General features: G+C 39.3%; 1 protein-coding gene across 5 annotated transcripts in view; it reads right to left on the bottom strand.

The window, feature by feature from the left end:
• Positions 1 to 12500, bottom strand: part of EBF3 (EBF transcription factor 3) — a 150890-nt gene that overhangs the window by 43994 nt on the left and 94396 nt on the right. For 3 of the 5 annotated variants that reach the window (XM_075000451.1, XM_075000454.1, XM_075000456.1), the window contains exons 7-8: positions 5479 to 5560; positions 2433 to 2577 (exon numbers count right to left, since the gene is read on the bottom strand). In XM_075000451.1, coding sequence (XP_074856552.1) covers positions 2433 to 2577; positions 5479 to 5560 — 227 coding nt within the window. The remainder of the gene's footprint in view (positions 1 to 2432; positions 2578 to 5478; positions 5561 to 12500) is intronic. The other 2 variants (XM_075000452.1, XM_075000455.1) reach the window with 1 other exon arrangement.

The raw sequence follows: 12500 nt of genomic DNA, 5'->3' as shown, positions 1-12500 counted from the left end.
GGAAATGATCTGTGAGTGTGTGTATATGCTGCTGGTGAATATTAGATGATTGGATAATGAGGTGTTAGCAAGGAGAGGCTACATACAGGCAAATATGTGTGGTTTTTAGTGAGCATTTTTGTTTAAACAATGTGTTTCTAATTCCAAGCGTACTATCCTTCATATAAGACATGGCTCGAAGTGGACAAGGACAAAAGTAACTTTAAGCACTATATACATTATCATACTTTAAAAATGGTTAACACTAGTCTCCCTCTCAGAACAAACATTTTATTGTGACTGAGAAAGTTAAGTTTTGAGAATTGTTTTATGGTTGTAGCTCTAAAGACTTTTTTTTTTAAGAGGCCTGCTTCTGCTCCCACTGAAATCACTGAGAGATTTGTGACTGATTTCAGGAGAAACTGAATTAACCATTGATTTGTATTTCCAGTAGATAATACTGCTTACTTAAGTAGGATGGGAAAACCTGTTAAGCAAAGGTACTGAGCACCTGTAGGTCTCTTACCCTTTATGATATCAGAGTGTGTTTTGGCTCATTGCTGTTCTTTTAAGCAATGCCTTCTTTCAGTCAGCTGATCACTACAATTGTTTTTTAGATGTAGAATTTTTTCAAGTAGACAAGAATGGTGGGTTAAGTCCTGATCACCGTTGAATAGTCCAGCTAACCTCAGTACAAGGAGTGATGACAATTCAAGAGAGTGCAGCAAACAAAAGTGGTCCACTCTCTTTAATATTTAAATAAGACAAATCAATTATAACATTCCACAAAGCACCTATTGGTTAATGGAGTTTATGTAAATTTTTCACAATATATAAAAACTGCCTTTATTTTTCTGACTCTGATATTTTCTGCTTAGAGTCAAATACTTTTTATACAGCTTACAAAAATAAATACTGATATTTAGCTAAGATCATAATAGCTCATTAGAAGAGGCTGAATTTGGACCTAGACTAAAACCTAACACCACAGGGCTGAGCATGCTTACTTGAACCTATAATGTTGCTAGTTCTCCCTCTCTAGGGATGCAAAGGACTAGGGGAGAGGATTCAACATTCTTAATTGTGAACCTCATTAGTGATGGTTGCTAGGCAAAATACACACCTACCTTCAGTGCATATGAAGGAGATAAACAATACGTCATAGACTATAATGACTCTTGTGCTCAGGGCGACCTTTAATTATTGTATTTTTGTTCTCTTATATCTTAGTTAGTAATGCAGAAAAACAAATTAGTTTTTTGTGGGCCACAGCAGATTCATAAATTGTTTTCCATATTTGATATCTAAATCATATTTCATTCTGATAATCATTGCTTGCTTCATTCATTTCTCTGTGCATGAATGTGTATGTATTAAGTGGAACATAAAAAAAACCTTAAAATATGAGAATTGTGGGAACAGCAGCTTAACGTTTACAGTTGTTACTTTAAATGATTTAATTGTACATTTTTATAGGGCATGATCCTGCTGAAACTTATGCATATTTGTGTAATTTATGTACAGTTCACCTGAGTAGTCCCACTGAAGTCAGTGTGTTTGCAGAATCAGTCCCACAATCTGTACTGTGGTGTAAAAAAGGCATGGGGAAATTTTTGATCTCCAACCATTCAGAACATATTTGATAAGTAACCATTTTATTGTATAAGAAAGTACATTCCCGAATAGTAACTAGCCATGTTTGCATGAGGGGATGTTATGGTGTATATAAAGTGACTTTTGAATACAAATATGTCTTTTGGGCATTTTCTTTTTGTGATAGAGTGTGTGTCTATGGGTGAGCAAGATTCAGGGATTCAAGGGCCACAAAAATAATGTATTTTGGAGATTAGGAATTTCTGGGGACAGTTTCCACCATTCTTTTCCCCACAGATTACTTGATTTTACCAGATCAGGCAAGAAATCAGTTCACTTGCATCCATGAGAAGAAAAACATTTTATACTGTTTTTTCTCATACAAAACTCCTACCACTTTAAGCTGAAGCAGTAGGGCCCAGCAACAGGAAATTGACCTCACAGTAAATTCCTGACAGATTTGGTCATGCTTTTACCATCCATTTAAACTTGCATACATAACCTGAGACTCTACCTCTGGATCAAGGATTATGACAAGCCAAAATAAAACAAAATTAAATTAAACAGCAAGAAAAAGCTGCAAGCAAAACAAGGCTTTTAAACCAAGAGAAAAGAATAAAATGGAATGAAAAATTGGTTGTGGATGCAGAACTTTATGGACTCAATAAAGGAAAGGAAGTCAGAAGCAAATACAGGAGGGCTGTATTCTGTTTGACATGTAGTCAGAAATATGAATGGTCTGTTTGATCAAGGTGAAGAAGGGGGACGTCATGTAGAAGTAAATGTAGTAGTGTATCAACATAAAATAGGGCGTAAAAAAGCATTGCAAATAAAAAAAAGACATGTAAATGTGTGCCTACCATTTTCCAGATAAGAAGGGGCCGTACCTTCTGAAGGGTCAAGGCGGCGAGCCCGCCTTCCATGTTTGGAATTGTTGTGCACAAACATGTTGTCTGAGACAGCCAGTACGTGGCCATCCACATTGACTGTGGTTGATACAACAACCTGAAAAATAAAAGAAATATGTTTTTTTTTAAAAATATTTTTAGAGGTTCATATATTATAAACCAGCCCATAACTTTCTACATTACGTGGATATATTCAATATGGTTTCCCTTTTTTAAAATTTCTTTTTGGCTAAGAATGATAAATTTTTAAATCTCAATTGTTTCTCTTCAGAATCCGCTACGCTAATTAGGGTTTAATCTCCTATTATCCTAACAAATGAATGAAATTCAGGGAAATATTCTTCTTGCCATTAGTTTCAGAATCACCCCTCTAGCCACTCATTTTAAAAGCTGCTGTTTTGATTGATCTGTTGATATATTGATTACATAGTTTATCTAATTAAAAAATGTTCACTTGAGACTGTCTCCAAATGAAGGGTTCTGAGGAGTCCAAATGGGGGGGAAAAAAAAGCTTAATAAATCAGAAACCCTTGTAACTCCTCATTTCTCTTCAGTAAATGATCTCCAGGTCAGTTTTACAATTACATTTAAAGTCTGATAATGAACGTTTTTGCATCTGAAAAGACTGAGTTGAATATGAATAGTGAAAGTGTTTTCAATCCATGAAAAGTATCCCTTCTCAAGTTCATTTGGATGGTGATTGACCCTGGTATGTCAATGGAATTTCCTCCTTTATTTTTGAGTGAAAGGCTCCTATTCTTGTATCCAGGTTCAGAGTCCGGCCATAGAAGAGATGATGGATAGGGCCTTCTTTGCCTTCCAGCTGCTTTTTAGTAGAAAATGGAAAAGGAACATATGCAAAATGCACAACCTTGCTGACAAAAACACCTACACAATCGATTTGTGAAATTCATCCACAAAATGATACTCCACAATATGTAAGTAAAAGAGAACAGTTTTGTTTTAAGGTATTTTATGACATGGCTCCATATGTTGATTTTATTTCCAAAATACTTTGAATACCTCAGATAACATTTTAATTTCTGTTCTCCATCATGGTCACTGTGGGTGAGGGTACAGAATTTCTAACTTAAGTAATCTCTGTTGTATTTTCAGTATACTTCAGATTAGAAGAGTTCTCTGGAACAACGTCAGAGTTTGCTCCATAATAGCCATGCCTCACCCAACTGTACTAGAGATGGTGGTAAAAACTAGTAAGCATGCTTGCCAGCCTATACACTGGACGTAATATCTCAATAAAAAATGATGATCAGAATACTTTCAGTCCACATGCATAGATATATAATGAATAAGAACTCAAGAGTAAGAACTACATTGTAACTTCTTCCCCTTTTGCACATAGTGGCTGCAAGGCATCTGATTTAAATTCTTGCCTATTACGTTTTGGATCAGCTCTGATCCTGGTTTTCACTTCCATGTCCCATAAGTAATATGTAGGTTTCACAACACCTTCTTTTCTATATTCTGCCTTTTCTGAGGCTGCCATCCTTATAACCCTTTCAACCAACTTGTGGATGGCTCTGTAGAACAAGTATGCTGTGCAGCTGCAGCTGCAGACATGGACTGTACCATCAGTCCCCAACATCTATTGTGAGGAGTCACGAAGTTGCCCATTAAGTCTGGTATCCTGTGCTGTAGTCCTATTGCCATGTCACTGGGCTATCGGCTTTTCACTTTTAAGTTAAGCGTGACTTAAAGAATAACCTGCAGACTATGCAAAGCAGAGAAAATGTGAATTGCAGCAAAAAGTTTGTTTTTTTTTTATTTTCCTAGGCCATGCTATATTGAAGAACAAGGAAAGAGAGAGAGAGAGAGAGAGAGAGAGAGTGTGTGTGTGTGTGTGTGTGTGTGTAAAAGACAACTATCTTTGCTCTGTCATCTATATATAGGTCAGTCACCAAGGGAAAATAGTGTAGTTCAGCAAAAGAAAGTAGACATGCTATGTTGTTTTATTGGCTCATTCCTGCAGTGCACCTAAAGAAAGGTGCTGAGATAGTGAAACCAGTTGAAATTATTGTTCAAGACCTGACATTCTGTTAAGTCCAGTTAAACCTTCTGAGAGGCAGGGAGATTAACTAAAGAGACCTGTGAAGTCTTTCTAGTGACTACTGACTCCTTTGTCAACCACAAGATCACTCATGACTGATGCTTCATTTAGTCATCAGTGAGACAAAGAGGACATTTCCACTCATTCCAGGTTTGACCTTCTGCTCTTTTCATATGGATCAATATCACCAATGTCACGTGAAGCTGAGATTCATGAAAAATGGAAGTTTTGCTGGATTATTTTTGAAGATTTTTTTTCCAGCTACAGATCTTTACTGTTGGCTGGCTCAAGTATTCTGGCTTCACCATTAGGTTGGCTGTGTGTGAAAACAGATGTTAGTCACATGCTTTTCTGTGAGGTTTAACCACAAGTTGTGCTTCTCAGAAAAAGTTTTGAATATCTTGATTCCTAGGTTATTAATCCCAGATATAAATCATATTGAAAGTAATTTGAAGTAAATATAATGTATTTCTTAATCAACATTTCCAATCAGACAAATTTTACGGAAATTATTTTCAGCAACCATCCAGTTAGATGCCCTTCTGTAATGGTTATGATTCACCCAGGATATTTCAATAGCTGTAAGGAGAAATTCAAGTATTAAAATAATTTGATTCTAAAATAGTTGGAATAAAAAATATGTGGATTGTATGTACCAAAACAATCTGAATGAGATTTTAATATGAGAAAAAATTCTCACTAGCTTCAAAACAGTACAGAACAGTCTGCCTGTGAACTTTACAACTCATAAGAATATGCATTTAAATGATTATTTTTAAAAGTTTTACATATAATTTTCAAAAGGTATACACTTCTGAAACTAACTGTATTAAATAAAAATACTTTTTTTGAAAATATAATGGTAAATTATTTACAATTTATGAATTAATCTTGAATACGTCCTTATTTCTTTTTCAAAAAAATCTGTACCTGGAATCTTCGCATATCTCGTGGGTTGCCTGCATTCTTCAAACAGTTCTGATTGCACTTGAGAAAAAACTTTAGAAAGAATCTAGAAAAAATTAAAAAATGACATTTGTTAGAGATATCAAAAGAGACAAATGTGTAATAAATTCTATATTAAACAAGTAAACCTTATAGAATATTGGGAATTACATCATACTTTCCTATTGATTACTGTATGGTCTTTAAGTAACAAAAAAGATCACAGCTGTGATCAGAACACCTTATGCTTCATAACATGTGCTTCAATTTGTGCATCTTCATCAACCTGGGGCCAAAACCTCAGGAGCTGTAAATCTGTATAGCACAACTGTCTTCAGTAACTCAGTCACATCAGTAGTGGTGATTTACACTGGCTAAAGACCTGTCTCTTTATTTTTTCTTAACTCATTTTTTGTTTTCACAGCTTATTCTAGCACTAATAACCTCCGAGTTGGAAATTTCCTGTCAATTAATGATCAGTCTTGGTAAGCACTCTTGGCATTGCCTCTGGTTGAAGATTCCTCCAGCTGCTCAAACGAGGTATGATCCAGGTCCCATTGACTACAGTGGGATTTGTAATGGGCTTAAGATGAAATTTTAATTCATTTGCATAGGGCTAGAAAAACTACCTCCATTGGGCATTATTGCTAAAATATAATGGAACACTGAGTACTACGTTCTGCACTCTCACTGGTCATTATAATGACCTTAAAACCATAAAACGAGTGACTCTATCCAGGGCAATATGTAGTCCGGTTTCTAAACTATTCATAGTGTTAAAAGATAGTGATGTAGCGTTAAACTATACAGTATAACCACCTTCCTGCCAATACTGAGAGCTCAGTACAGCAGCAAAGCTCAGGGGGAACTCTGAAAGGCAAAGTGTTACTTAGGGCAAACAATTTATATGAAGGGGTTGGAAAAGAGGAAGGAAACAATCTCTGACACTCGTATAATGAATCAAGCATATAACCCTATTCCACCTCCTTGTAGCCAGTGGGGCAACAAAGTTATGGTTCCACCTACTTCCTTCTTTTCAGATGTTGCTCTAGGAGAAAAAAAAGAAGTAGCAGCTTTAGAACAGCTCCTGCATAGGCCTGGCACAGTCTGTACAAGTTAAGGGAAAAGGCCCTTGCTCCCTTCTTAGTACAAAGACTTGAAGTCTGATCACAACCTAGTCCTTACTATTTTCTTTACACTGTGATATTTTCACCGTTTAGAACAGCACAACATTTCTCTGGGTCTTCTGCTTCCTGATGGCTAGTGACCAGTAAGGTTTCGGACTCCCTCTTCATTCTGGGCCACTCTAATATCCTTGCCAATTTGTTTACAATGATCATATAAACATTTTTTTAATATTGAGGTTAATAGGATTTGTAGGAATTTTATTCAAAATATGAAAAAGTATTCTTTAATAATATTATTTATAATTAAAATGTACCCGTCACCATAGTACCTGAACACACTTTAGATAAATGTTCACATGCAAGTAATATCCCTGCTGAACCTTAGCTCTCCACTCTTTCTTCCGTTAGAATTTCAAACCTGAAGTATCAGACTCCTGTTGATAAAACATGTACCTGCAGCTGTACCACTGTCATGTCAAGTGGGAACCATTGGGTTGTGGAAGTAGCTGGATGGGAGAAAGCTAAGGAATAATCAAGTACTGTAGAAAGGGTGTTGGTAACTCAGTAACTAGAACTCTCGCCTCTGAGGAGATCCTAAACAAAAGCCCCAGTATGTTCTGAGTGGGCATCATACTGCTGAAGAAACCCTCACTCTGATGAGACAGAAGTATAAATGAGATAAACCCTGGAGCTGGTTGGCAAATTTTTAACGGTAATGGGAATTTTGACTTGACATTGAAAATAAAATGTAACTAGTCCCCTCTTTCTTCCATTTTCCAGTCAGCTCTAGAACTCGTTTCTTCCACTGTCTGTGGCACTGAGTAAGTTGGCTGTGTTTCAGTGGTGCTCAGTATGATCTCTAGGGCCTACCTTCTCAGCCAAACTCAGTATTTGTTGGGCACAGTCACAGGTGAATATGAGCTGGTGCAGGGGGTGCGTGGCTGTAGGAGGAGGCACGGCATGCCCCTAGCCCACCTCCTGGGACACTCCTGCAGGCTGCTGCACAAAGCAGCAGGCAGCCAGACAGGTGAAAGGGGCTGGCTGGGAATACACCACCTCAGCAATACAAGGTATCCCAGTCCCAGCCTGGGGCCCTTTAGGGAGCGCAGGTGTGGGTCTGAAGCTCTCCCCCACCTCAAGATTCATATGAGCGCACTATTTGCTGTTCCCCTTCCTGTCAGATAGCCAGGAGCAAGTGCAGTTTGCTGAATGCCTCTCACTCTGGCTGGGCAAGGGGATGGGTAGGTGAGCTGTGCACTTTCCTCTTGCTCCCTGACAGTGATATGTAGGGGACCATCAAGCAGCGTCCTGGTACCGATCTTGGGAGGGGTTCTGCCTCCCCCCCGTCCTCCCTGCATCTCCCCAACCCCTCACCCACCTGCCCTGACTCCTACATTCACCACACTTCAACCTTCTGCCCTGACTCTTGTACCATACCATATACTCCCAGACTCCAGCTCTGAGCCTCTGCAACCCCACAGACAACTGCCTACCCTGGGCCTCGCACACCTCCAGCCCCCTGCCTTGATTCCTGCACCTCTACATCGCAACCTCCTGCCCTGAGCCCTTCCTCACAACCCCCCGCCATGACTCCTGCATCCCCAGGCTCCCCTAGTTCCCTGCCTTTACTTCTGCGCTCCCACACATTCCCTCTGCCATGGGCTCCATGTCCCACAACCTCTTGCCTTGTGCTCCCTGCACTGTAACCCACACAAATTACTTATAGGTACTGTCATATCCCCACCCCAGGAGGGGGTTGGTTCACCCCGGTACAGCTAGCAGATTGTGGGGTTGGGCTATAATGAATGGCTGCAGTTCCCCAAGCCTGAAGCCATCTGCATGCAGGAATGCTGTAATCAGATTGGCTACAGTATCCAAGGCCACAGAACAATTGTGCTGTAGTCAAATCACTATGCCCTCTTCCATGTCACTCTACTTTATGGGCAGGTGTGGAGTGGCATAGGCTTCAGTGAAACTGGCTCCACCTCAGCTGGGCATGCCCCACTTTATGAAGATCACTGTCTAGGACAGCAGTTTTCAATCTGTGGTCTGCAGAGTATGTCTAAGAGAGCACCAAAGTTGACAATGAAAATAAAGTTTCAGATCCCAGAAAAGGCATTCTGTTTTTCAGATCAATCAGAAACATGTGAATACTCCCACCTATATGGCAAAACCCAGAAGTGTCATCCTTACGACGGAAGCCTACAATTTAGCACCTTTTTCACACTGTGTCAAATGCCGTGCTCAGCATGTGCAACATTTATACAAGTTGAACCTTTCTAATCCGGTACTCTTGGGACCTAACTGGTGCTAAACAAGAGAATTGCTGGATTACAGGATGCCAATATTGTCTAGACGCATTACCAACACTTCCACTGCTTACTGGGCTCTTAGAAGACATTTAGGGGGAAATTACAGCTAAATAAAAACAAACAAAAACAAAAACAAAAAAACAGCACAGAACAATGAGAGCCAGGACTGGTGGCTGTAAACAAACTTTATGGGATCATGGGAAACTTGGCAACACTCATGATAAGTAGTCATCCAGCTAACTAAAATTATGCCAGATTACATATGTTGCCAGACAATAGAATACCAGACTGGGGCGGGGACGGGGTCAACCTGTAGGTGAATTCTGTACAGTCAGTTTTCAGTCTAAGATTTCTGTGGTAGGGCTCAGTGGACTACAGGATGAATTTCCAAAGGGGTTCCCACCTCCATCGGAAATATTTTGAAGCTCCACAAATTAAAAAAAGATTGAAAACCATTGGTGAAATGAAATGTCAGCTTCACAATTTCTTAGTGCCACGAAGGAGTCAGACTGAAAAGGGGAATCTGATTCTGTTTTCCAGTGTCCAAAGTGTACTGAGAGCCCATGTACTTCTCAAAAAGTATAATAAGCAATCTTTCACTGTACCAATTAATCCACTATTTACTCTATGGTCTGTGTAGAAATCCAAGTTTGCCTGACCCATTCACGTTCAACTCCACCCAGAAAAAAACTGAGTGCTGAGCTAAGTTCAGAAGAAACAGCACTGGGATGCAACATAACCAGTGTTTGTACCTCAGATTTATACTGGGACAGTGTGACTCAAAAGACACTTTGTAATTGTTACTCAAAAGAACCTGGGAAGCTCAGGTGACAGAAGACAAGAACTTTGGGGGAAGTGACAGAAGAAGAAAAAAACTTGCTCCCTTAGGATGACTACTTCCCCTCAGTGGGCCAACAAGCATTTTGCAGGCAGTTCCCAGAGCAGAGAGAATAGAGATGGCTGCTTTTCCACCAAAAAAACCTTGATATTCAAACGTGGAAGAGGTCAGTGTACCCTGGTGTACCATACTAGTAAGAAAGTGGCTGGTTGGGGTGCAGCAGATGCAGGCATGAGCTCCCAGCAAGGCTCCTGCCAGTAATGTGAGGCTCCCAGTCTGTCCCGCTGGTCCCAGGCTGGCTGAAAGCAGCACAGGCATGTATGACCCTGAAGCAGGCAGCCCTAGAGGGAAAGAGAGCAGCAGGTGGCCTTTGTGCTCTGTCTTGCCTGCAGGCACCAACCACATAGCCACAGCTCCCATTGCACTGGGAACAGGAGCAGTGAGGGGTAGGGACAGGTAACTGACCACAACCAGGAGCCCTCCCTCCTCCCTGACATTCTGCCCTGCACATGCACCCCAACCTTTTGTCCTGAGCCCCACACCCAGCCATCATCCCCTGCCCTGAGCCCCATGATGCAATATGAAAATACCTGTATGAAATTTAAGTTACTTTCAGTGCTGCTCATGTTCTTGGGAACCCAACCTAGCTGTTAGGAAAAAGCAGGGTACTTGATGTGGGTTTTTTAAACCTTGCAGAATAAGATAACAGACCTCTCTGGATAGTAACAGAGAGTAAGCCGTGCTAGTCTATACACTATCAAAACAAAAAGCAGTCAAGTAGCACTTTAAAGACTAGCAAAGTAGTTTATTAGGTGAGCTTTCGTGGGACAGACCCACTTCTTCAGACCATATCCAGTTCTGGTCTGGATATGGTCTGAAGAAGTGGGTCTGTCCCACGAGACCGCTCTGGTTTTGTCTATTCTGTATTCTGCAATTTATGTAATTTATTTACACACATTACACATCTGAGTGTATTTAGTCCTTTGGAATATCCTTCCTAAACATCCTCAGTTGGAAAGTGTTCCTGAAAAAATATACTGAATAAAGGAAAAACAGTATTTCTTGGTGATGTCCCCTTTCTTTGATTTTCTTCCAACTGCTAAAGAAAGGTCTGATAACCTCTTAATTAAAATGTATTACCTACCATAAGGCTTCACTATTTTAAGATAAAATTTACATCTTTTATTAACTCACCTCACCTATACACTTAGTTTCACAAAGCCTCTTAACGCCCATCTGCCATCAGCATACAGTAAGTCACTTGATATTCCACCCACCAATTTTTCCTAACAACCACTGTGCAATTAAACTCAACACGTTCTGTTGCGAGGTAAATTAGGCACACCTGCGGCCAGACTTCATTTGAACTGCATCAGAAAAGGACCTAACAAGGTGAGAGCATACCACAAAGTTATAGTCCTGTCAAGCAATTAGGTTTTCACTTCTGGGACATCCGCACAGTGCAATTATGCTACACATTACAACCTGGCTAATCTTCTGAACAAATGTCATGTCTCAGAGAAGCTAGTAAAAGCAGTTCATCTGCAAATGTGTCTGCTCTTAAGCCTCCACCTTATGCACATAACAATCTACAGGAGCCTTTTTTTTCCTTGTGATATAATTTTTTTCTTTTCCATAGGAGTTTTATAAAACACTGCAATTGTCTTTGTATCCATTTTCTCTATTTCAAACCTCTATAAGAATACACATTGAAGAAAATTTGCTAGTTAGAGTTTGTACTTGAATTTTAACAATAGTTGAGCTAGCAAACCTTTAATATGACAAGTGACTCTGATCTTGTTCAACGCAAACCAATTGAGGGCTAAAAGTAATGTGCACTTCGAAAAGTTGTACTGGCATTACTTCTTGGAAACACCACTCTTAAAATATATATCCGTGATCATTTGTAAAGGACTTAACATGGAAATCTTGTTCATGCCAGGAGTCCTCAATGGGCTCTAATTTTACAGTATGTGTACCTAAACAGTAGGCATGGTTGTTCAGGAGGAAATGTAGCTATAACTAAAGACAGGAGTATTAACAGGTGAAAGTTATGCAAATCAGCCTAAGTAGAACAATACAAAACCTGAACGCCCTTAATAATATGTAATTTTCCTAACATACTTTCCTGAAGGACAGAAGATGTGTTATTTGTTCCAATAGTTTTGTTTAATTTTTTTAGATCTGTTTCAGGTAGACATTTAGCCAAATGTCCAATTAAGACTACAGACAATACATTGCCGTACTACTCAATGAATGATTGCTGGCATGATCAAATTCTCTTGTAATCTTACACATCAAGAAAGCAGGATTTGGCTCATTATATACAATTCTGTAATAAGAATTTTGTTCTTTGGAACAAAAGCTGTCCATGGAGACATGCTGCTGTTATTGGGGAGAAGACAAGAGAGGGAACAAGGAAGAGAAGACATTTGAAGTCAAATGGTAATTCTCATTCTTTACTTTATTACTCTTTAATTGGCTTTTTCCTAAGAAATATCTGACATCCACTTTACATATCTCTTTTCCCAGAGTCTAGTAAATAAAGGATTTAATACTCTTGTTATGAAAGAAAAAATCTTTCCTATGTCAGAAAATCTTTGGCTGTAGCACCAATAAACTCTTTATTACTGCTAAACATGGATTTGCTGCTCAATCGCAAAGAGGCGATAAAAATTCTAACCTGTCATTAGTGCATTATGCTTAATTGTGTACAGTATGTTTCCAGTT

Source organism: Carettochelys insculpta, chromosome 7 (assembly GCF_033958435.1).
Source record: "Carettochelys insculpta isolate YL-2023 chromosome 7, ASM3395843v1, whole genome shotgun sequence".
Taxonomy (NCBI): Eukaryota; Metazoa; Chordata; order Testudines; family Carettochelyidae; genus Carettochelys; species Carettochelys insculpta.
The sequence above is the reverse complement of the archived record's forward strand: the minus strand, read 5'-3'. Positions and strand labels throughout refer to the sequence as shown.